Source organism: Macaca fascicularis, chromosome 7, assembly GCF_037993035.2.
Source record: "Macaca fascicularis isolate 582-1 chromosome 7, T2T-MFA8v1.1".
Taxonomy (NCBI): Eukaryota; Metazoa; Chordata; class Mammalia; order Primates; family Cercopithecidae; genus Macaca; species Macaca fascicularis.
Window position 1 is genome coordinate 26,726,325 of NC_088381.1, and position 25,424 is coordinate 26,751,748.

At 46.2% G+C, this 25,424-nt stretch overlaps 1 protein-coding gene across 5 annotated transcripts; it reads right to left on the reverse strand.

The window, feature by feature from the left end:
• Window positions 1-1,784: 1,784 nt before the first annotated feature.
• Window positions 1,785-24,679, reverse strand: HDC (histidine decarboxylase). 5 transcript variants are annotated; one of them, XM_005559526.5, is made up of 12 exons: window positions 24,544-24,679; window positions 22,135-22,307; window positions 17,692-17,805; window positions 16,689-16,811; window positions 14,225-14,359; window positions 13,825-13,968; window positions 13,295-13,361; window positions 12,361-12,523; window positions 12,179-12,269; window positions 8,048-8,146; window positions 2,977-3,078; window positions 1,785-2,845 (listed from the first exon to the last, which is right to left on the reverse strand). In XM_005559526.5, the coding sequence occupies exons 1-12, from the start codon at window positions 24,572-24,574 to the stop codon at window positions 2,099-2,101; spliced, it is 1,989 nt and encodes a 662-aa protein (XP_005559583.3). In that variant the 5' UTR covers window positions 24,575-24,679; the 3' UTR covers window positions 1,785-2,098. The 5 variants fall into 5 exon arrangements, with proteins under 5 accessions (XP_005559583.3, XP_005559585.3, XP_065403989.1 ...); XM_005559528.5 differs by lacking the exon at window positions 17,692-17,805; XM_065547917.2 differs by lacking the exon at window positions 8,048-8,146.
• Between the last annotated feature and the right edge of the window lie 745 nt (window positions 24,680-25,424).

Consider the following 25,424-nt stretch of genomic DNA (forward strand, 5'->3'; position numbering starts at 1 on the left):
TCCAGACCAGCCTGGGCAACATAGGGAGACCCTGTCTCTATAAAAAATTACCCAGGCATAGTGGTGTGCACCTGTAATCCCAGCTACTCGGGGCACTGAGGTGGAAAGACAGCTTGAACCTCAGAGGCTGAGGCTGCAGTGAGCTGTGTTCACACCACTGCACTCACAGAATGAGACCCCATCTCAAAAATAAATAAATAGCTACTTGGGAGGCTGAAGCAGGAGGATCGCTCAAGCCCAGGAAGTCGAGGCTGCAGTAAGCCATGATCGTGCCTCTGCACCCTAGCCTGGGTAAGAGAGAAAGCACTAGTCTCAAAAAAAAAAAAAAAAAAAAAAAAAAAAAAGCTTTAAACTCTTAACAAAGATTCTTTTGACCAAACTCTAGTCAAGATCCTCTGAGCCCTGAGCCCTCTTCTCGACTAGGCCTCAACCTTTGCCTATAAAGACGTGAACAAACACTAACATAATTTCTCACAGCTCAAGGCCACATCCCTGAGATGATCGTAGCCCACCTTAAAGTGCCTGCCTAAGAAAACTCAAAGCTGCCGAAAGATTTAACTGTTCGTTCCAGCCAACCCCTGAACACAGGGCCCTGACTCCCTGTCTCTGTGGGAGAGTAACAGCCTTTCTTCAAAAAGCACCAGTTAGCAAACCCAGAGGGGTTTCACATCAACCACTTTCCACTTTTTCTAATTTTTCACCTTCCTGACTCTTCCAAGTCTAGGCTGGCCTTCCCCCTATTCTCCCATTCGCCCTGTGAAATGCCTAGTCACCTTTGCACAAATCCAAGGTGAGTTCAGTTCATACGGGACCCTTTTCCCTATTGTGATAGTATATTATTGATTAACATCTATCCTTACAGTTTTAACTAATGTCTAGCTTTGTTTGTCTTTAATGCTCTTTACTAACCCATTTCAGAGTCACAACCTAGCAAAGTAGCATCTGAAATAGAAACAAAATTATGTGTTTGGCCTCTGAACTAATGATGAGCAAGCCACTTGTGAGCATAGCTTTTATTTGACTACCAGGTCCAGAAAACAAAGGGAAAATGCATAAGGTCCACACCTAGAAAGGAAACTTTTAAATGTACTGGAGGACCAGAGTGGCCTGCTGAGCTGTGAGCTCCTGTTCAGGTCCAACCTTGAGCAGTACTGCATGGTGAAAACAGCCTGGGCTTCACTGGAAGCCAGGAGCCCTGGGTTTGCCTATTTAAAGCTATGTGGGATTAAGAAAATGTGGCACATATACACCACGGAATACTATGCAGCCATAAAAAAGGATGAGTTCATGTCCTTTGTAGGGATGTGGATGCAGCTGGAAACCATCATTCTCAGCAAACTATCACAAGAACAGAAAACCAAACACCGCATGTTCTCACTCATAGGTAGGAATTGAACAATGAGATCACTTGGACACAGAGCAGGGAACATCACACACCAGGGCCTGTTGTGGGGTTGGGGGAGGGGGGAGGGATAGCATTAGGAGATAAACCTAATGTAAATGATGAGTTAATGGGTGCAGCACACCAACATGGCACATGTATACATATGTAACAAACCTGCACGTTGTGCACATGTACCCTAGAACTTAAAGTATAATAAATAAACAAAAAATAAAATAAAATAAAAAATAAAGCTATGTGACCTAAACGTTGGTTTCCTCATTTATGAACCTTGAGCCACAGTGCCTGACTCATACTTGATGCTTCAAAAAAAGTACATGCGTTTAAGCTCCCAGACTGGTTAATCAATGCTTCAGCAGCCAATTAAGTGACACAGGATATGTTTTGTTTCAGGGACAAACATAATTTATTTCTAGGTTATATTTCATGTCACAAGCTGAGCCACAGAAGCTGCCTGTCTACCCTCAGCCCTTTCTCTCTGACCAGCCTGCTGAGCCCATCTGGATCATGCTGGCTTCAACTCTTCGTTTGTATCCCATCGTGGGCCGTGAACCCCTGTGAGAATGTGATCAAAATTATGAACTCGCCCCCAAGAAAAATGCATGTACACATAAGCACACAAAGTTGGCATACAACTGTGAGGGGTTCTCAGAGTCCCTGAAGTATATCCTCAGACTCTGGCTGAAGACCCTGGGTCTAAACCATGGCCTGCAGAGGGCAGCAGGGCAGCTGGAGCCCACACTGAGAGCTGCATTCAGGGAAGCTGGGGACGCTGTAGAACTTGATGAGTTTTTTGAAGGCACTTTTCTTCAGCATCATCATCTCTTCTGGAAACCTGGAAAAGATTCTGACCCTGGAGGAGCCCCCATTCTTCACAGAGGCCTCTGTGGGCAGTGGCTTCTGAGCACTCACTGGCACGCTGTTGCAGCTGAGGGAGCGCACTGTCTTCTTCTTAGTCTGCACAGACAAGTAACTGAACAGGAAGGAGGACAGCTTGTGCTTGGTGGCATCCGGGGCCTCTTCTGAAAAGCAGTCATCAACTGGGTCCGGCAGGCTTTCATGATGGTGGCCGTTTTCCCTTCTCATGGGACCGGCTCCCACACACTGAGGCTGCTTGATGATCTTCCTGGCCTGGACTGGATCATCTCCTGCCCCGCTGACAGACTGAAGGGACGTTCCACCGGCCCAGGCTCTGGCGCCCCTGATTTGGGGGATGAGGTTCCCAACCCGAGGGCTGGGTTGGGAAGTACAGTGCTGACTCAGGATGAGAGTGGCAGCATCTCGAATGAGATTCCAGTCTCTCAGGATGTCATCCCTAGTGGTAAACTGGGATGTCACAGTGAAACGGATGATTAACTTGTCCTGGATAGTGGCCGGGATGAGGAAGAGATGGCCAGCTTTAGCAATTTCCTTTAACACATTTTCTGTGAGACAATTAGGACCCTGTTTGAAAAATAAAGAGAAGTCTCCATCACACCCCTGTCAGCATCCCCAGAGCCCAGCATTTGTGTTTCTGAGAGGCTCTGGAGCACCACATAACATCATTCACAGAGGGGCTTGGAAGATGGTATTACCTTTAGACGAAAAACCACCAGGCCAAGGTGCCTCTTGGCAGGAATTTCAAAGGAAGGGTCATTTCTGACCAGAGATTCAAAATATTTAGCCATTTCAGTACCCTGGAATTGCAAATATAAAGAGAACTGAGATTCACCATCGGACAAGGGACTAATTATGCATAAACTTTCATACTGCTAAATAGTTTTAAACCAGTGCCACCTTCCCATCACAGAGACCTAAGCGGCTTCTGCCTCATTGTCATCTCCATTTGATTTTGCTCATATTCCAAGCTGGAAAATGTCCAATGGCCCCCTGTTTCCTGTCACATCGGATCCACCTCGAGAATTCATCTCAGGGCCCTCTTTAAACTCAGCCCCAGAACCCAGAAGGCATGTGCTTTGCAGTCCAGGCAACCTGACCTCAACTCCTGGTTTCACAGCTCCTGGACCGGCCAAGTGGGCAAGTAAGGGCCAAAACCCAGCCCATGCTCTGCATCCCCAGCCAGGTGCCTCATGCAAGCTGCATCTGGCTATAGGAAGAGATGCCTGTTTCTAGGGCACAAAAAGTTGCCATATGGGCTAGTGGCAGCCCTGCCCCATCCTCAGCCTACATGCTTCACTTGCCTCTCAAACCTCTTCTCACCCTGTACCCCAAATGCCCTTTTCATCCCGTTTCTGACATTCCATAGAGAATATATTTTCACATCTTGTCCCCACCCACCATGGAAAGGTTTTGGACCTGGTTAATGGATACAGAGTTTCTGCTCAGGATGATGAAAAAGTTCTGGAAATAACTCACACAACATTGTGAGTATACTTAATGCCACTGAATCGTGCACTTAAAAATGAGTAAAATGGTACATTTTATGTTATGTATATTTTGTTACAATTTTAAAATGTTAAAGGCTTTGTATTATATTAATCTTCCACTGAAGTTCATGTCATCTTTTTAAATGTCCTGGGGTTTTTTGCTTTTTGTTTTTAACCTAGGATTACTAACTAAACAAGAACAGGACTTGCCTTTTCTTTTCTTTTTAAAAAATTTCTCCAAGCATCCAGAAGAGCTCAATAAAATATTTGCTAAGTAATTATATCAATTAGTTCTCATACTTGCTACTCTATTTCAAGAGAGGGCAAGGGAGTTAGCTGATCGTCTTTTTTTTTTTTTTAAGAGGGTAGGGTCTTGCTTTGTCACACGGGCTAGAGTACAGTGGCATGTTGCACAATCAAAGTTAACTGCAGCCTTGAACTCCTGTGCTCAAGTAATCCTCCCACCTTCACCTCCTGAGAAGCTAGGACTACAGGCACGCACCACCATGCCCAGCTAAATTTTTTAATTTTTTTGTAAAGACAGGGGTCTCACTAGGTTGCTCAGCCTGGTATCAAACTCCTGGGTTTAAGCGATCCTCCTTCCTAGGCCTCCCAAAATGCTGGGATTACTGGCATGAGCCACCGTGTCTGGCCCTGATCCTGTCTTTTGACTATAATGAAATGAGTTTCTCCAAATCTTTCTCAGAGCCCCTTTCTCCCCTGCGTGGTCAGTTTCAAACAGCCCAGGACTTTTGACCTGCTCCATTTCTAACCTGGGCCCCTTCACCCCTCCTGAGGCAACCTGGTGATCCCTTGTCCTGGGAAGTCACCATATTGATGCTGAACTTAGTGCGGACACTCAATCAGCATAGCACACCATAGCCCAGAACTCCTGAGCTCAATTGAGCTTCCCACCTCAGCCTCCCAAGTAGCTGGGACTACAGGCACGTGCCACTGTGCCCAGCTCAATCTTTCCATTTTTTAGAAGGAACCAAGGGAAAGTGATTTTCCCAAGTGACAACAGGGAGATCTCCTCCCACTGTGCTTTTATCCCTCCTATAACCCATGCTATTTGCAACAACAGAAGCAGAGGTCAGGGGAGAGGAAAACACAGAGCACAGGCAGCACCACCACCTCCAAAGCCCCACTTTACAGGTCATGAAAAGAGAGCTGCTGCCAGTGCCCTGCACCGCTCTAGGTCAAGGGCAGGCACTGTGCAGCCATGGCCAAATATAGCCCCCACCTGTGCTTGTAAAGTTTTTTGGAACACAGCATTCCCATTTGCTTACATATTGTCTATAATAGTTTTTGTAGTACAGAGGTAATTACAATAGAGTATGGCCCACAAAGCCAAAAATATTTACTATCTGGCTTTTTATAGGAAATGTTTACCAATCCCTATTGTAGGTGATAGGAGATGATGATGATGATGATGATGGTGATGATGATAACTTATAATTAGATGAAGGAGATGATGAAGGAGGGGAAGAAGAGGAGAACAGGAAGAAGTATTCATTGAGTACTTAACTGAGTAGTAGGTAGACCCTATGCTAAGGGCTGCATCTATATTATCTCATTTAATTTGAGAGAGGTAGTATCCTTTACTCATTTTTATAAATTAGGAAGGCATGGCCAGCGGTGGTGGCTCATGCCTGTAATCCTAACACTTTGGGATGCCAAGGGAGGCAGACTGCTTGAGCCCAGGAGCTTGAGATCAACCTGGACAACGTGACAAAACCCCATCTGTACAAAAAATACAAAAAATTAGCCAGGCATGATGGTATGCGCCTGTAGTCCCAGCTACTCAGGAGGCTGAGGTGGGAGGATCACCTGAGCCTGGGGAAGTCAAGGCTGCAGTGAGCTCTGATGGCACCACTGCACTTCAGCCTGGGCAACAGAGACCTCATCTCAAAAATAAATAACAATAAATAAATAAATAAATAAATAAATAAATAAATAAGGCAGACAAATACAGAAAGGTTAAGTAATTTGTCTAAGGTCACCAAATAGTGAAGGATAGAACTAAATTTCCATTCCTTAAAGCACTTCTCTGTAACAGAGAAATATGAAATTTAATTTTATATAACTTTCCAAGAGCTCAGCATAGTAGAAAGCAGCCCAGAACTATGAAGAAAAGATTTGTAATTGGGAGGCTTTGGGGAAGTCCCAGGCCTTCTTCCCTCAAGCAGGGCAATTGCTCCCTCTGAGCCTTGTCAGATGAGAGTGACCACCCCAAGCACTGTGCTAAAAATCTAGTGAATAACTAGAATGTATTTTTGTACTGAAGGCATTATACAAGTGTTAATTATTATCATCACAGTCAAGTTGAAGAGATAAAAGTAAGTCATATCAAACAACTTTATTTTAATTCCATTTCTTCTATCGTGGGACATTGGAAGAACTTTGAGCTCAGTTTTGTAAAGGTGTTGGAGTAGGTGATCATAGGAATGCTAATGAAGCAGAAACCAGAACAGATGGAATGGGCAGAAAAGCTCCTGGTGGAAGCAGAATTTAATCCATTCGCAACATTTGGAAAGGAGAGGGCAATTCAGGTGAAGGACACGGGTGAAGGTGCAGAGATGGACTGAGCGTGGGGTCTGGATGGGTCGATGAAATGCCCAAGCTAGGGTAGGAGCTGATCATCAAGTCCTTGAAAGCCAGGCCCAGGAGCGTGGGCCTCATATATGGTAGGCAATGGGGTTGCTAATAGGAATTCAGGGGTTTGACTCGCAGACGGAAGTGCTAAGGGAGGTTGGTCAGGATCTGCACATTGAATATCCAAGTCCCAAATTGTAAGCAAAAAAATTTTCCTGATTACTTGTAACCTCCACCAACCATTCCCCACCCACAACCCTCCAGTCTTGAGTGTGAGTTTCTAGAAACAGCACAAAGTGCCTAAAGTTCCTCAATATTGTTGGTGGCAGCTGCTCATTGGTAAACAACCAGTGGTGATTACAAAGGTAAAGTTACCAACATTAAAACCAGTCATATGAAACTGGAGAACATTATGTTAAGCAAAATAAGCCAGGCACAGAAGGACAAATTTCACATGTTCTCACTCAAGCATGGGAGTTAAAAAGCAAGCAAACTGAGCTCGTGGAGACACACAATAGAATGAAGGTTGGCAGAGGCTGGGAAGCGTAGCAGGGAATGGGGGATAAAAAGGTGATAGTTAACGGGCGCAAAAATACAATTAAATAGATCTAAGGTTAGGTGGCACAATAAGGCAACTGTAGTTAACTATAATTTGCTGTACATTTCAAAATAACTAAAAGAATGGACCTAGAATGTTTCTAACACAAAGAAATGATAAATGGTTGAATGTGGATACCCAGTTACCCTAATTTGATCACTGTACATTGTAGGCCTGTATCAAAACCTCACACATATCCCATAAATAAATCTATAATTATTACATAAGCATAATAATTGATTTTTTTTAAGTTTTAAAAAGTCATAGTTACCGCTTCCACCACTTCATTTTGGTTTGTGTTTGTTTAACCAAGAAGGAATTCCCTAGAGGCAAGGTGGAAGGACAAAGCACACACAGGCAGAAAGGATACTGTCTCCAGCTTCCCCTGCCGCTTTTATCAATGGCTTTGTCTTGCATGTGGGCTCTTGTAGAAATGGGAGACCACCACCAGTGGCCAGAGTTCTTAAGTCCCGCCTCTTCCATGAAGAACATGGGAGAGAGGCTGTGCCTGTCTCATTTACCTCAGTGTCCCTTTCTTAGCACAATACCTTTGTAATTGCTGGATTGAATAGAAATAAATTAAGCCAAATAGGGCTTCAATAAATGCCTGTCAATGCAGGGAGGTTTGTTCCAGACTTGGTAGGTCTACCTGTCCAAGCCAGGAGAGCTTTGTTTAAGGCATAATCATAATAGTGCTAAAATATTCAGCCAGCTGTGACCACCGAGGTAATTCCAAAGCAGATAGGATCCTACCCTGGCCACACACACTTCCCCTTGATTTACTTTCTCTTTCTCTCTCTGCAAACCAGACTCTGGGGCCATCCCTCCCCAGTGCTCAGTGACAGCAAGGAGAACAGTGAGACACTCAGCAGAAGACAGGCATCAGGCGGCCCTCGGGGCATGTTGTGCTCAGCGCTCCTCAGGTTAACAAAGAGAATCAAATCCCAGGAGCTGAGGAACAGGCCCAGACACCTGAACCAGACACCACAAATCTCCTGGGCAGATCTGCAAAGTAGAAACCAGCTTTCCTCGCCATGAGAAAACAGAGGAACACAGGCTCAGCCCCCACAGTGGCATGCTACATACATGTCTGACATGTGCTTGAAGATTCTTCACCCCGAAGGACCGAATCACGAACCAGAGTTTAATAGACCGAAACCGTCGGCTCAGGGGGATCTGCCAGTGCTAGAAACAAAGGAACACAGTGCCCATGGTTAGAGACAAGGGCGCCCCACTCCCTCGGGCATTTCTGGGCATTATCTGTTGCCTGCCCAGCCCTCCAGGGATGAATGGTGTCACCATGACTCCGGAAGCTGTTGCTAAGGAGTAAGCCAAGCTTCCCAACGGTTGCCCCATTGTGTGACCAAGTCACTGATGAAGGTGGCCAATAGTCACTTGTCTGAGAGCCAGACAAGTGGAAATCAAGTCCATTACCCTGAACCAATGAGAAGGGCACTTTGCTTTAAATTGCTCCTTTAAACATTTCATCCCAGCCCAGAAATTCAACATAAGGGCAATACATTTTCACTCTAAACGAATCTATATTCCTTGAATAGCAGAAAATAAAGTCCTATTTTGATCCCCCCCAAAAATGTAAAGTATAGTGGTTAGAGCACAGACACTAGAGTCCTGCAGACCTAGGTTTTGCCTCCAGCTCTGCCACTTACTAGCTGTGTGACCTTGGATAGTGCCACCTCACTGGCTCATCAGTGCAGGACGTAAAGAACCAACTGCACCTCCCGGGGAAGTGGCGTGAGGACAAAGAACACCAAGAGCCTCAGAAGAAGTTGTCAGTAGGTGTTGGCTATTTCGATTATTTTAAAATGTGAGCTACAAATCACAGTAGCATTTCTGTCTAGAGCCAAGATGATCCCTATTTAACCTCACACTGCCTTGTTCATTTTCCTGTGAGATTCGTGTGATCTGAGGGGCATCACTCCAGCTGTCAGATTTCAAATGAGCAACGAAACTTCTGCCTCTGTTAGATGAAAATTGATCCTTTGCTCCTGGTGGCCAAATTCAACAGAGCTTAAAGTCAAGGTTGCAGCCACCACAAATCTGAAAATTTCCAAATTAATTTCAGACTGATTTCTCAGATCTAAAAATAGAGCAGAGGATTTGGAAAACATTTGCAGTTATTATAATGAGTCATGTGGTTTCTAATGACGTCTCCCTCAAATGTCAGAAAGTTTCTACCACAATTTCTGTTGACTAAAAATAAATGTTTGCCCCACTGCGTATTTATCTGCCCATGCACAAGATTATCAAATCCTCACAAATGTCCTCACCTTCACCCTTCACCCCAGTTTCCTGAGCCAGGTACAGTTGGGACATCACCCCTTTGTTGACGGACAAAGTTTCCCCAGCATAAAAGTACTAAGCCTTTGATTTCCAAGCAAAAAATTCTGTTGTGCTGAGGACCAGCTTGTGGCCTTTGTGCCAGCAGAGGGCATCAAAACCTGAAAATGGAACAAAATTGCTGTAACAGAGAAAGCGTCAACTCTACCTCTTGTCCATGGACACTCCAAGAGAATAATGAACGGATGATAGGGGTCATCTCTTAAAAGGTTCTGATTTCCAGATAGTTACAGCCAATTTATTTCATATATAGAAAGAGCTACTTTATTTTACCAGCAAATAAACCAGGATAGGCAGAGGTGATTTTATTTTGACTTCTTCACAATCTTCCTCATTCCCAGTTGCTCCTTTGCTTGTCACTACTCCAAAACTGATCCATGCTGACTCAGCAGAGTGGTTCTAGCCAACATTTTCTGTTGGATCAAAAAATCTGGCCATACAAAGGCTGACAGGACTCTTCTGTACCTTGAGGCATCCCCAGCCTCCTCTATGTCCCTGTAAGGTTTTGCAGGACTCCCCTGCCAAGGTCAAGGTAATGCTCCCTCCACTGGTGCTCTCTGTCCAGTGGGAGGCAGAAAAGAGGGAGCTTCTCTGCTGTCAGAGAATCTAGCCCTGATTTTAGGTGATTCCAGGGCCCCAGGGATTAAGCACCTAAGTCTTCTCTCCTGGGATGCTGCCCTATTTTTGGCTCTTCTCAGAGCAAGACGGAGCTTCTGTTCAAAGCTGCAGCCACCTGGGTGGGAAAGACATTGGGCCCATGTGAGAGTAGCTACGAGGAGCCTCAGGATCATGACAAAGATAGCAGCTTCACTTTTCTAGGAGTTTCTTCATGGACTTCAAAATCAAATCCGTAGGATTAAAGGTGGGGGGAAGGATAACTGTCAGGCAGCACTTTCTGGGTGGAGAGGTAAAAATAATAAGGTTCCCCAGAGCAGGGCTGGGAAGAGTTTACTGTAACATTTTTATGAGTTATCTGGAAGACAGAGAGCACTGTAAAATCTCCAAACTCCTGGGAATGAACCCCGGGAAGATCCTGAGGCACTGTGGTAAATGAATTTAAAGGGTAACATGAAATTTAAAAGGGCAAGGGTGAACATAATGCTCCTCAGTTATGATGGCCCAAATATACTGGTAGGAGAATGGGCATCAATTCACACTCAGGAAGCAAACCCACAGTTATCCCTAAAGATATCTGAACCTTGGGCTGTTCCGGAATTTTTTTAATTTTTCATTAAAAATCTCTGAAAACCCACCAGAAAGAGCAGTGGAGACAAAGAACCATTATTTTTCTTTATTTACCTCTAGAGGGTCTTCTGTCACTACCAGTAAGCCATGAGGCTTACCGCTGTAATTCTAATCCAAAAGCTTCAAAAATCTAAAGAGGGTGTGGGCTGGTCCAAGGGAGAATAGCCAGTATAATCAAGTGATGACGAAGGTATTATTTTAAGACTAAAAGGGCAAGACACTTCAGTTGTCCAAGAAGATAAGATAAAAGCATCTCTTCACAAGGAAGGACACTTACGGGGGTCAGACACTGCTCTCAGCGCTTCAGTGTATTAATTTGTATAATCCTCACAGCAAGCCTAAGAAGCCAGAACTGTGGTCATCAGCCTCATTTGACACAAGAGGAAATCTGGACACAGAGTTTAAGTCACTTGTCCAAGGTCACACAAGTTAGTAAACAGAAAGCCAGGACTCCAATACAAGCCATCTGGTTTAGCACCTACATGCTTACCCACTGTCATAACAAATTTCTGCAGCTTCAAAGAAGAGCTTTCAGAAATACTATGCCTACCATATATCAAGCACTTGCCACACGGTTATTGTGCTAAGTGATCTACACGTGTTCCCATTTAAGCTTCACAATACCGTGTGAATCAGTGCCACTATTCTCATTTTACAGATGAGGAAAGCGAGGCTCAGAGAGGTCCATTAGTTTCCCAAAGGGCCGCTGCTGCAATGGAATTCCAAACCAAGCTCGCCCCCACTCTGCTCTGCTGCCTTCGTTGGCCAGGTAATGTGTAATACGTTCGTTTACATCCCTGTCTCCCCTCCAAGGAAGGGCTCATCCTCAAACTGCGGAGTCAATCTGTAAGAACTCGTTTCCCTAAGGCAAAATACTGGCTGAGGATGTGGGATCAAGAGAGTTGAGGTTTGCCGGGCGCGGTGGTTCACGCCTGTAGTCCCAGATACTTGGGAAGCTGAGGCAGGAGAATCGCTTGAATCCGGAAGGCGGTGGTTGCGGTGAGCCAAGATGGCGCCGCTGCACTCCAGCCTGGTTGACAGAGCGAGACTCCGTCTCAAAAAAAAAGAAAAAAGAAAAAAGAGAGAGAGAGAGAAAGAGAGAGTTAAGAGAGTTGAGGTGCAGCCAGCTGGGGAAGTCAGGAATGCTCGGAGGCTTCCAGAACCTCACACAAGTCCCGCAGCCCGTCACTACCACAGAGCTGCCCCACAGCGCCTCTGTCAGGGACGAAAAAGCAAAAGCGATTTCAGCAAGAAGGCTCTTTCCCCACCGGGGAAATTCTCCACCCTGCCCTGCTGCTGGGTAGGAAACAAAAAAGATGACCCGAGATGGAGGCAGAAGGAACTGGTCCACCTGTGACAGGAAGAGCATTTCTAGGAATTAAAAAAATGCCACAAATATTCAGGAAATGTACACACTGCCTCAAAGGCTGGTCTCATTTTCAACCATTTTCTGGGTTTCATTCTATATACTTAGGGACAATTAGAAACCAAGGTACGCATTGGCAATATTCTGAGAGGAGCTCATAGCGTGCTGCCTTCTGAAGGGAGCCACCGTCCAGATTTTGGGGGGTCAGACGCCCGAGCCCACTAGGCTGCCTGTCCCTGGCCACTCACCATGAAGTCGGTGGCCACGCCTGAGTTGGCATGCCTGAGGTAGATGGGATTCACACTGAAGGTCTGCTGAAGCTTGTACTTGTCCTTGACCCTGTGGGTTTCCAAATGGGCATTAGTGGCTGGGGTCTCTCCAGAGGAGGCAAGGCTTTCCCGCGTGCTCAGAGCTGGGCTGCTGCACTCACCAGAACCCAGTACAGTCAAAATGCACCATCATCCACTTGGAAGGATTAAAGGTGAAGGAGTCGGCATACTCAATCCCCTTCAGAAACCCCCGGAACTCGGGGCACAGGAAGGCAGTGCCTGCATAAGCAGCATCGATGTGGAGCCACAGCCCCTCACGGGCGCCTGAGGAGACAAACATCACCTGGCTGGAGGGGAGGATGAAGTGGGGGAAGGTGTCCCTCGCCTGGCCAAGCTGAGTGGTGGGCTGCAAGGATGATGTGCTTTGGCTAAAGGAGAAATGGAGGGGTGTGGAGATGGGAGCAGGGGGAGTCAGTTTGAAGAAGTGGGGCTGAAGGAGGCATCGTTACCTCCTAACAGGAAAGTCTACAAAGCCTCGCCCTTGCCTTTTTCTTCCACTGGGTAAAGAGCCAGCACCCTCTTGGCCTCAACCTAGAACATCCTGGCACAGAAATCAATTTCCCACCAGCACAGAGAGCAATGTTAGCGCACCGAATACAAAAGTTAGAGGGTTTCTTGCTTGGGGGTTAAACAGTCCCGTCTGGGTTTCCTCTCTGCCTTTAATCTCTCCCATGATTTCCCCTACCCAACCCTTTTCCTTTTCTGAAGCTAGAATAGAAATGCTTTCACACTGTATTTTGGATATAGCCTGCATTAAGTAAAGTTCAACATACGAGTAAGAGGATGAGAAAACCAAAGCCTCTCCTAGGACAGGAGGCAAGGTAGGGCACCTCTAACTCTTGTCAAACCACTGGGAAAGGCAATGTCCAGGGATCCCTGGAAGACAGCCTCATGACCTTTGGTGGTTCTTCCCATGTCTCTGCATTGACCAAAGAGGAGCAGAATAATCCCATAGAGCTAGTCTCAGGTTCTTGCTTTTGGAGACATTTAAAAATGTATTCCTTGTCTTCCTAGCCAGAGAGGGAAGATACTTACAGATGGGGCCCAGCTCTGACAGACAGTCAAACGCACAGACCCCAGTGGTCCCTAGTGTTGCACAGACCTAGGGGAAAATGAAGGCAAGTTAACATAGGAGGGTGGGCTCGTGTGACACATTTGGCCTGAGAAAGATTTCACCACACATGTGATCTTCTCCCATCCATCCCACCAGAACAGTGTATATTTCAGACTGTGTTTTACCATGACTCGTAAGAAACACATTTTATATAACAATCTAGTACATGTATACATGTGTATTTGGAAAAAAAGTTTCATAAAACAATGCATACTCTGGCTATCTGTGTGCACTCTAATATTTTATACTATATTTCTTTTTAATGCTGGTTATGACCCACAAAATTTATTCCACCACACACCTATGGATAGCACCTCATGATGTGTAAAATACTGTATGGGAGGACCTTTCTGCTTTTGTGTGCAACATGTTACTTACCTGAATTCTGCCAAAATTCCTTCCTCACATCCAAGTTCTATCATTCTAAGCTTAGGCACACATCCTGACTTACAAAGACAGGCACCAAGCCCCGCTGCTTGTCTTCCTCGATGGCCTTCTGAAGAGCTTCCCCTCGGAGTGAGAAGTTGTCATCCACAGGCAGAAATTTCATCTTCACAAGGGATATCAAACCAGCCTTTTCCACGGAGGAGTGAGCCTAGAAGGGCCACAGAAACCTGTCAGCAAGAGTCGTCCTGGAATGATCACTCCCCAGAAACTGCTGAAGCCTAAGACTTGGGGAACCAAATACGATCGTTGCAAGCTTGCCTTCCTTACAGTTGCTGGAGACAAGCTCCCAGGTCTGAGCTGCCCAGAACCCCAGCGTACTCACATCTAGAAAAAAATTGCTCAGGGACCAAGATTCCAGAAGCCAAGCACCAACCCGAAGGGCTGTCCTGCGTCGGGCAACTCACCTGGTCAGAGGCATAGGCCACGAGTCGGGCATTCAAGCAGGACTCATCAGCATCGGGCTCAGACGTTTTCATTTCCAGGATTTTGTTCTTCCTTGCTGCCAGCAGGGCAATCAAAGTGGATTCACTGACTGTGCTCTGCAGGGGAAAAGGATTACCATGGCAGCCTTTCTGTGTTCTCTTGCCAAATTTCCCCAGGTTTTATAGTTGTTTCTCTCTCTCTCTTTCTCTGTGTGTGTGTGTGTGTGTGTGTGTGTGTATGTGTCATAGCTATTCACAGAAGGAAATACACAGCTCCTCCTGCCCAAGGTGCCTATCTCCCTCCCCAGCTTGCATTCCTATTCTGCCTTCTAAAATAAGCTTGCACCTAATACCACCCTCTCTGTTAGAGAGCCACAGAAACCGAAAAGAGAATGTTCTGTCCCTCCTGGATGTGTTTGCTCCCCATGTAAAACATATTTAAAAGAAGAACTCTCAGTTTATTACACAAATGGAAATGGACTTTGATTCCCCAGGGAGAGAGGGTCCTGGCCTTTGCGAGAGGCTGGTGACTTGGGCCCATTTAGTTGTCAATAGCTCTTGTGACCTTGGGCTAACATTTCCCCTCCAGAAGACTCTTTTCTGTCTATGAAATGGAGAGCATCCCTTTAACTGCTTCCCAGGACGGAAGTATAGATTATCCAAATAAGGGTTGGGTAGGATTTTGCTCTGGCCATGATTGTGGAAATCTTCGGGGCCACCTCAGAAACTTCACAGGAGTCTTTATGGTTCCTCATCATTCATTCACCCAGTCTTTGATGTCTTTGCTTCTTGAAATCTTCAAGTAACCTATAGCTGATAGAATCCTGCTAAAAAGGCCTGGCAGACACTGTCATGGAGAGTGGTGCGGACCAGATCCCACAGATATTAAGTGTCTGGGAGTTACTCCATAACAAGAAAGCTATTTATGTAAAGAGGTACATAGCGTAATAATAATAATAATAATAATCAGCTGGGTGCAGTGGCTTGTGCCTGTAATCCCAGCACTTTGGGAGGATCCCTTGAGTCCAGGAGTTTGAGACCAGCCTGGACAACATAGTGAGACCCTGTCTCTTAAAGAAAAAAATATTAGCCAGGTTTAGTGGTGCACACCTGTAGTCCCAGCTACACGGGAGGCTGAGGTGGGAGGATTGCTTGGGCCCAGGAGGTGGAGGCTGCAGTGAGCCATGATGGCTCCACTGCACTCCAGCCTGAGCGACAGAACCAGGCCCTGTTTTTAAAAAAAATAATAATAGTAACAACACCTTCCATCCGTATTGCAATTCCTAGTTTACAAAACACTTTCTGGCATTCTACTTGCTCCTCACAACACCTCTTTGAGATAATTATGATTCTTGTCACACTAAGATGAGGAGAGGGATGCTCAGAGAGGTGATGGGACGAACTCAAGTTCACATGGCTGACGATACAGGAGAAAGCATGGTTTGGATTTAGACAGGCATGGGTTTGAATCCTCGTTGTTCTGCTTAGCAGCTGTGTAAGCTAGGGCAAGTTATTTAATCTCTCTGAACTTCAATGCTTTCATCTCAAACATTGGGGAATGGTACTATTCACCTACAGGGTTCCTGAGATAATTAGATGAAAAGCAAGATCATGCACCATAGACACTTAGCATGTTCTCCCAAATATGATATCCGAAGTTGTAACTATTTGCTGACAACCCAAAATGTCCAGAACATGCAGCAATTTATCTTTCTTCTGAGGTTCAGATTTTATTCTTGCTGCAAGGCTGGAGTGAGAGAGGGAGTCACTCAGCTAGCAAGAGGACCCAGTGAACTTCCTGGCTCTCATCTCAGAGTGACATGGCAATTTTTTTATTTTTTGAGACAAGGTCTTCCTCTGTCGCCCAGGCTGGAGGGCAGTGGTGCAATCATAGCTCACTGATGCAAAAGCACCTAAGCTTTCTGGGAGGCACCCAGAAAGCTCCATTCCATGGCACTACTGTTGAAAAAAAGAAATATTTGAAGAGCCATTATTTGACAACTATCCAAAAGATAGGGTCAGAGGATGCCATTAATCAGTTTATGCTGTTAGTTGCTCTCACTGCAAGGGATCTCCTGAACCCAGCAGGGAGAGAGAGAGAAGTCCTCCCTTGCCTTCTCCTTTCCCCTTTCACCGTGAGATGCAAAATGGGACAACAAAAGGGAATTGTCAGATTATAGACTAAGAAACCTGAATCAAGTCATACTGGACATGTGATCATGTGTTGGCTCTTTAATTTCTTTCAAAGGAAGTAGCAGCACATGTGAATGAAGCAGAAGCTGAGGTGGGAGTAGAGGTGGAAGCTGTGATGATGGTGGTGTTGGTGATGATGATGTGGTAACGTGGGGGAAACTCCATGGAGAACGGGAGAATTGCCAGGTTAGGGTTTGGCTTGTCTTTCACTACTTAGCCCCCATGCTAGGCGAAGCTTTGCCAGGGGAAGTACCTGCAGGACACCTCCGCCCTGGCTGCTGGGGTGGTAGTGCAAGAAGTGCTCTGGAAGTCCCAGCATTTTTGCCAGCCAGTCCATGACGTTCATCTCTAGCTCTGTACACGCAGGGCTGGATGCCTGAGAAAGGAAAAGGAACTTCGAACTGCACAGCCCCAGGGCACTGAGGTGCCCCCACGAGCTCCAGAAACATGTCTGCCCCTGATGGTGTCAATGGGAACCTTTCTGGAAAGGGGTCAATGTTAGGCCGTGTGCCTCTCTCCCGGTCCACGCTCTGTCAACCAAAAAGAGAAAATAATGTGGGGTTTTGGATTCATGCTGCCCTCAATGAGGCGAATTCTCCAAGGCTCTATGGAGAAATAGCCCTAGAAATCGTTGGCTTGGATTTGGTTCTCCAAGTCCCTAAAATACATAGCTGAGAAGTCCTCAAATGCCCAGGGGGAGGTTTTAGGACTAAGAACGTACTCTTTCCTAGAAAAGATATGAATACCCCCGCCCTCCCACCCACACACCCGTAAGAGCTCAGGCTTAAAATAAAAAGATGTTCTAGAAGGCTTTTTGGCACCATTTAAAGCTGAGTGGTGCTTAAGGGGTTATTAAGGGAAGTCTCAGGACGTATCTCCAGCTACTCAAATACGAGAGCACAGGGGAAGTGGCAACCCAACAGGCATCAAATTGCTTAGTTAAGGTCACAAACTGTGGCAATAACCGGATCTATATCCAAATCTTATCTGTGTCTCTATGAGCTGTGTGATCTGGGGGAGATAAGTTGCTTAAGCCTCGATTTCCTCACCTACACAATGGGACCAATACTCGTGATTCCATAGGGTTAAAGGATGCAATGAGAAAATTAAAATAAAGCATAAGCTTAAAGAATGTAGGCATTGTTAATAGTTATCGTGGAGCCATATTCAGAAAGAAAGGCAAAATATGTCTGCCGTAGGATGCCACTCCCTGCTACGTTTCCCCATTGCCAGTAGTTACAGCCATTGCTACTCACCCAAGTGAATCCCAAGCAGTTGATGGCATCAGCCAGCATGTCTCCTAGCAGGGAGGGCCAAGAGGTGAGGGCTGGGTAGTAGGCGTGCATATGGGGGCTCTGCCAATGTACCACCTGGAGGCAGAGCATGCACACAGTTGGCACCAGGAGGCTTTCTTTCTCCAGAGACCATCTCTGGCAAGGTGAAGTGTCACTCTAGAGATGGGCTGACACTTTTAAGCAGAAATAAGTGACACAACTCCATGAAAATCTGACTTGTTAACTGGTGTTCTTGCCACTCACATGGCTCATGTCCTATGCTAGATCTTCAGTGGAGCCTTTTCATATATGCAAAGTCCAGAGGAGAAAATGCAAAAGGAAAATCGCTAAAGTAATCCAGTTGTGGGATTCTGAGTGGTATTCACATTAGTCCCCAATACTTACCGCTCATGCCGCCCCGGCCCAGGAATAAAAGGAAGGACAGACTGTGAGCTCTAGAAAAGTAGACTGCTTGTTTCACCCAGTTTCTTGCAAAAGGCACCTTTTGTTTTATGGAGCACTGAGCTCTCTGGGCATGCAGCTCAGAGGGTCAGGGTGAACAGGTTCAAAGCTGTCCTTAAGCATCACATTGGGAATGTAGTGAGGAGAGGAGACAGTAGAGAGGAGAGCCCAGACCAAGCATATTGGAGGCCAACCTCCAGGCTAAGCCCTGAGCCCACAATCAAACCCGGATGTAAGGAGGAGCTGAGTGGGTAGGGAGGGCCCCCCATCAGAAGTCAGAAGCAGCCCCAGTGGTTCATCTGCCTCATGGATTATCTAATCTCTCCTCATCTCACTGCTCTGCAAGCATGCCCTGTTCCTTTCTGCATTTATGTATTTGAGCAATGCTGTGTCCCCTGATACAAAGGCACTCGCCATAAAGACATGACCTTCCAAAACCTGCCAGTTTTTAGAAAGCTACTAAATATTCATTTCCTACTCGAACTCTCCCCTAGCTCCCACAGCTCCCTTCGATCCCTTCCCTGAGCGATGGAACGCTATAATTCTAGATGTTTCACTTTACTGAGGACTCATTCGATAACCTCTTAGAACATCATCCTGTTCTTTACTGTGCACAAATACTCAGAGTCCTTGAAGAACAAGGGCCTTGTCCTGGACAACATGTATAGTATAAGGAGCATAAGAATTAAGTCCAAGGACACAAGTTCCCATCCCACCTCGGTCCCTAACCAGCTGTGTGACTGTGTAGATTTACCATGAAGCTAATGAACTTAAGCTCCAACATACCATGTTTGTAGGGGTCTCTTTTGAGATTCATTCTTTTTTCTGAGACAGATTCTCACACTGTCACCAGGGCTAGAGTGCAATGGCACCATCTCGACTCACTGCAACCCCCGCCTCCCGGGTTCAAGCAATTCTCCTGCTTCAGCCTCCCAAGTAGCTGGGATTACAGGTGCCCACCACCATGCCTGGCTAATGTTTTCATATTTTTAATAGAGACAGGGTTTCACTATGCTGGCCAGGCTAGTCTCGAACTCCTGACCTTGTGATCCGCCCACCTCAGCCTCCCAAAGTGCTGGGATTACAGGTGTGCGCCACCGTGCCCAGCCTCATTCTTTTTTGTTTTTCAAGAGGAGGTCTCAAAAAGCGTTTACAGTACAGACCCCCTAAAACCAGGAGCCTATCCTGCACTTCCCTCAACCTCAGTTTCTCATCGTAAAATAAATCCTGTCTCCTAGGGTTGCTGTGTGGGTGGAGGCGTGGGCAAGAAATGTGTGAAATGTTAACGGTAAACTAATCATGTGGGTGACAGACACATCACATATCCTGACTTGACTCAGAGAATCAAACCTCTTCCTCCGATTTTCACCATGCAAGACTCATGACCGGTAATAACCACATCTCCTGCTCTCCATGCCTTCTCTTACTTACTTCTCACAGGACCTTATGGGGTATGGCCTATGCATTATCTCTGTTTTACAGGTGAGAACTGGGGCTGGCAGAGAGAAGCAACATCCCTGTGGTCACACATACCCCATACGGACAGGTGACCGCAATGAGACAGAAGCCCAGACACCTGAGCAGGGTGGTGTCCTGACTTTTTCCATGGGAATGCCCTCTCTCTCTCGTGAAAAGTAAATGAGGATTGTCTAACCAGGGTTGGAATTAAAGGGGAAAGAGAGTTTTTCTTCTCTTATTTTCTAGGTGGTGGCAGGAAGAGAAAAACTAATTCAGTTTTCAATGAGGCACTGAGCAAAATGAGTAAGCAAAGGGCCAACTGCTTTCAGGCCAGCTCTCGGAGGCTGGTGTAGCCTGAGAGATGAGTTGAGAGATTTGACCCTTATTATCACTGTGTTTAGTGACAGTATTTTGGAAACCCCAGACAAGGGCTTCTACCTCCTAGCCCTATCAAGAGACAATAGTCTGTTCTCGTAAGATAAATAAGATAAAATAAGCCAGAAGGGCCCTTATCAAAAACAAACAGACCTCTCTTTCCAGAAATGAGCTTCACCAACCACACCCACAGCAACTGCTGGAATTCCTTTCAATCAAATGAATCAGCTCCTTTCCACCTCTTCTGACAGTTGCTTTCAGTCTCACTCTCAGATTATAGTTAGCCCCTTAGCAGATTACATTTTACAGAATAAAAACCAGGAGATAATCTTATCAGGATCTAGCCTCCGTAAGCCTTACTGATACTGACATTTTCAAAAGATGCTTGTGAAATAGGCTGAATGGTCAAAGAGATGAGTGGCTTTATATGAAATTGCCTTCATGGCCAGGCGCAGTGGCTTAGGTCTCTCATCCCAGCACTTTGGAAGGCCGAGGTAGGAGGATCACTTGAGCCCAGGAATTGGAGACCAGCTTGGGCAACATAGTGAGACCTTGTTTCTGTTGCTTTAATAAAAAAAAAAATCAAAATTGCCATCACTTTCTGAGCTTGAGTATTTTCCCACCCCTGCCTCTAGCATATTTTTGTCACTTTTTTTTTTTTTGAGATGGAGTTTCACTCTTGTTGCCCAGGCTGGAGTGCAATGGTGCTATCTCAGCTCACCACAACCTCCTCCTCCCGGGTTCAAGCGATTCTCCTACTTCAGCCTCCCAAGTAGCTGGGATTACAGGCATGCGCCACCATGCCCAGCTAATTTTGTATTTTTAGTAGAGACGGGGTTTCTCCACGTTGGTCAGGCTGGTCTCGAATTCCCAACCTCAGGTGATCCTCCTGCCTCGGCCTCCCAAAGTGCTGGGATTACAGGCGTGAGACACCGCGCCTGGCCTTTTTGTCACATTTAAGTCAAAAGTTCTCTGGCAATGATGAAGGCAAACCTCAAGTTGGCCTCAGGAAGAGCCTCTAAACGTGTGGTTCAGAACACAAATGCCCTAAGCGGGGAGAGGGAGGACACAGCCTGTGTGGGGGTGCGGAACAAGAGAGGCAATGCTAGGGGCCCAGGCTTAGCCAGGCGCACTCAGGCACTCACCAGTAGAGGTGACAGAGGGTAGGAGAAACGGCAGAGCCTGTGAAGTAAGACTGGTCTAGGTTAAAATCCTGGATCTACCAGTTACTAATTCTGTGACTTTGGGCAAGACAATTAACTTCTCTGAGCATCAGCAGTTTCCTCATCTGTAAAACAGGGCCACTGGCACAGAGCTGGCACGTGGCAGGGAGCCCCACCACAGGAAGGGAGTCTACTTTAGCATGAGCACATGGCAGAGCTCCTCACCGCCGCTGGCCAGGGGTGTCATCACCACCCATCAAGGCAGGCTCCAGCTCAAGCCCATGCATCAGCCAGCTTCCATCAGCTTCCTGGCCCTACCAGCACTATCCCCGGCTGCACCCTCCGTCATGGAAAGTATCAATGATTCAGGGAAAGCCCCCTCTTGCTCTTGAAAAGCAGCTCAATCACCAGACTTCAGAGGTGCCAGGAGGGGTTGCTGGGGCCCACTCAGTTTCCCAGACCAATGCAACCTGGTCAACAGAGTGTCCTTGCGGGGATGTGTTCCCCACTTCCTTCCTTCTCTTTGGTGTGGTCTCAGACACTGTATAGAAGAGTCCCTGGCTCCGTCGTCGGGGCCAGGCACTACCTCCAGCTTCCTCTCCGCTGTCTTACTACCCACAGTTGTCCTTTCCCCTCAGACAAAATGTTCTCTTCTCCACCCATCCCATTAGATTTCCACACTTCTGCCAGACTGTGCTCCGGAATGCAGGTCTCTGGCCAGCCCTGCCCTGGCATCATAAACCTCTTGCCATGGCACAACTTGGAAAAAAAAAAAGAAAAAGAAACCTAATACCAGTCAAAGTCCTGCCCTCCACATGCCTCACAGATGGGCTGGGGTGTTAGTGGCCAAGTGGCTGAAGGATGCATTCTCATCCCAAGCTGACACAAAGCAGGCCTTTCTTCAGGCCACCACCCACCCTTCTGTGCCCTGAAATCCAGATCTGCCCTTGTGGTCACTGTGTCTCACCCCAGGCATGATGATTCGTTCAATGTCCCCAAAGATGCTGTCCCAGCTGTCGGGGTCCTCAGGAGCACTCTCAGTCAGCTGGGCTCGCAGGTAGCCAGGCTGCACGTCTGGCGTCACACGTCTCTCCCGCACAGTGCTCAGGTACTGGCAGATGTAATCCACCATCTCTCTCCCTAGAAGTGACATAGAGAAATCAGGCTCAAGTCCCCTGACTGGGCCTGACCGATTTGTGCCCATCCCTCTCAGGTCCGGGCCAAGAGACTTGGTAAAGAAGGAGATGGATTTGGCCGGGCGCGGTGGCTCATGCCTGTAATCCCAGCACTTTGGGAGGCTGAGGCAGGTGGATCACTAGGTCAGGAGATCGGGACCATCCTGGCTAACACGGTGAAACCCCTTTCTTCTAAAAATACAAAAAAATTAGCCAAGCATGGTGGCAGGCGCCTGTAATCCCAGCTACTCGGGAGGCTGAGGCAGGAGAATCGCTTGAACCTGGGAGATGGAGGTTGCAGAGAGCCAAGATCGCACCACTGCACTCCAGCCTGGACCCCAAAAAAAAAAAAAAGAGAGAGACAGATTCATGGGCCGAGGGTAGGATCTGATCCCCTGCACAACCTTATCTTCAGAATTTAAAAAAAGAGTAAGGGAGTGAATGAATGATGGAGGGAGATTCTGAGTGAGCAAATGAACAAGAGGGAAAATCTCCAAAGCACAAAACTCTAGCGCCAAAGTGAAATGTTTCATTTTCTTTCCCCTTCCTTTTTCCACTTCAATTTTGATTGTCTCTCTTACCTTTCTTTCCTTCTCAGAAACAGAACATCTATTAACTACTTTATAGGTTCTTTGTATCTACAAAGATATTATTTGTATCTACAAACTCTATAGCTCTTTGTATCCAAAAAGTGTTACACACACACCCACCAGTTATATCTGGTAGCACAGATGGAAAGATTCCATGCCCAGTTCCAATAAAGGACAAAAAAAACTATTTTTTCACCATTCCCATTGAATCCGTTATTATTCATCTTTTTTGGACTCATATGAGGACTTAAATTCAAGAATCTGATTAAAACTGTAGGCTTACATATACACAGAACTTTGTGTATAATTTCTGAGGCTCACAGAATTCCTAAAGCACAACCATGGGTCCAGACCAAGCTCCCTGCCCTGGCCGGGGAAATGTGGCACCAAATCTTAACGACTTTCTCTCCCTCCCTGCTGCCTCCATCAACACATCAGTGCTTAGGATATTTTTTAGATGCTAAAAAAAAAAATGTATCAAGTGAATGAACATATGAATAAGGAAGGAAAAAAAGTCAAGTCGAACACTCTGAAACTATTGCAAATTATTTATTCTTTCAGGTTGCAGTCTTCAGTGCCTCTGTTGCTGTGTGTATGTGTGTGTGTGTGTATGTACATACTTCTTTGTCTGTCTCAATATCCATTCCTTAGTATTTCCTGAGCTGCTTTTACCTAGGAGAGGGAACTCAGTTTCTCCCCTCTGCATCAGCTTATGCAAAGTTCTTAAGAACAGAACCAGCCCCAGGCAACACTGATGAGACAAAGGTAGATTTCCACACCATTCTGTCTTCCTTCTGCTCCCCTTCAGCCCTCTCACATCCTGGTGCTTCTCCAGCAGGGCCCCACCAGAGATCTGAGAGCTCTAGACCTAACCCTCCACAGGGCCAGGAACAGTGCTAAATGTACTTGTATTCCACTCAGAGGATGAATATCTACAGGAACCTGCTCTCAGCTGACAGTGCCTTAGGAAAGCAACGAAGCTAATGCACACTAATTAGTGAGTAGAAGGATATAAAAAATTATAGAAATAAAGACATTCAAGATTCTCTTTTAAGCAACTACCTACTTTCCTGCTAAGGGAGAGCCATGTCTGAAAACTGGATAACCACTTGGTTTTGCCTGATACAGAGTAGGCACCTACTAAATATTTATGAAATAAATGACTAAATGAAAGAATGCTACTGATAGGTTCGCACATGAAGGAATGAATGTTAAGAAAGAAAAGATTTGCAGTGATCACAGAATACTGAGAACATTTTTTTCTATTTCAGAATATGAACAATCCCCTTTTCCCATTTAGTGGCTCAGGAATCCAAATCCTCTATTTTGTGGGAAAGCGAGGAGGAAAAGCAAGGCACGGTAGTGTGGACGTGTGTGAGAGTGGGTATATGAGAGACAGAATGAAAGAGTGGTTGAAAAAAGTTTTACACTCTGATCCCACATCCCTTTTGCAGAAAAAAAAAAAAAAAAAAAGTGTTCCTGGTTCCAACTCTCAGAAGGCAATTCTAATGCTCTGGTCAAATGTCACCCCAAAATCTACGGGCCACCCACCAGCAGCTGTTCCTGCAGAAGTAGCAGCAGGGAAGAGGGCCAGGGATGCCTGTCGCTCACCTCTCTCTCTGTACTCCTCAGGCTCCATCATCTCCCTTGGGCTCTGGCTCCTTCTCACAGATGGACACGCAGGAGGTGGAAGGCGTGAAAGGCGTGGAGCAGCCCAGCTTCCCTCTCGCCAGCCCTGCGCACTCCCTGGCTGCCAGTGTGGGCCCTTTATTTAAAGGGTTCTTTCTTTGACCTTAGCTCCGCCCTTCAAAGTCCCTTCCTCTAGGTTTAATTAATTCCACCCTTTCTTTCCTGGTCCTCGTTGAAAACAGTGACCACAACTTCGACTGGTCAAGAGAGCCAGGATAAAAGGCGCTTCTAAATTAAGCAGTGCACTTAGCAACTCAAGCCTGCAGGCAGCCTCCAGGTGGATGCAGTAAAAGAGCCCTCAGTTATTTCTGCCCCTGGATTCAGACAATAGAGCTCCAGCCTCAGGCAAGCTCTCAGCTCAGTAGCCGAGAATAAGGCCAAGGGTATGCAGAAAAAGTAGCACAAATTATTAGTATTATTCCTGCCCCTGTTTCCTTATCAGCAGTAGGGAGGAAGGAACAGGCACTAATAGTGACGTCCCCTGTGCTCAGGAACGGGCAGAAGTTATCATTGACCACAATGGTTTTTCTATTACAATATACTACCTGTTGTTGTAGAGAATGAGAAAACACAGTTATAAGCCAAAAAGAATAAAAATTAAAACATCACCCCAAAATCATCACTTTTAGCACTTAAAGAAGTGGAAGGGGGCATGGAAAGGGACCCGCAGAAACCCCTGCAGGGAGGGGAAACACTATCCTTGGGGTTTGATTTCTGAGTAAAAAGTAATCCAGTGCTTGCAAGTTGCTAAATGCAATAGTCTGTCTGGTTTATTTGTTTCCCGTCGTCCTTCTTCCTCTCTT

Bases quoted from the DNA above. Each gene is read 5' to 3' on its own strand.
- HDC (XM_005559526.5), bottom strand. From the start codon at position 24,574: ATGATGGAGCCTGAGGAGTACAGAGAGAGAG. The intron at 16,812-17,691 runs GTGAGTAGCAAT...TTCCTTTCTCAG, and splicing joins ACTGCTTGGGATTCACTTGG to GCATCCAGCCCTGCGTGTAC. The intron at 13,362-13,824 runs GTAAGTCAGGAT...ATTTTCCCCTAG, and splicing joins GGGGCTTGGTGCCTGTCTTT to GTCTGTGCAACACTAGGGAC.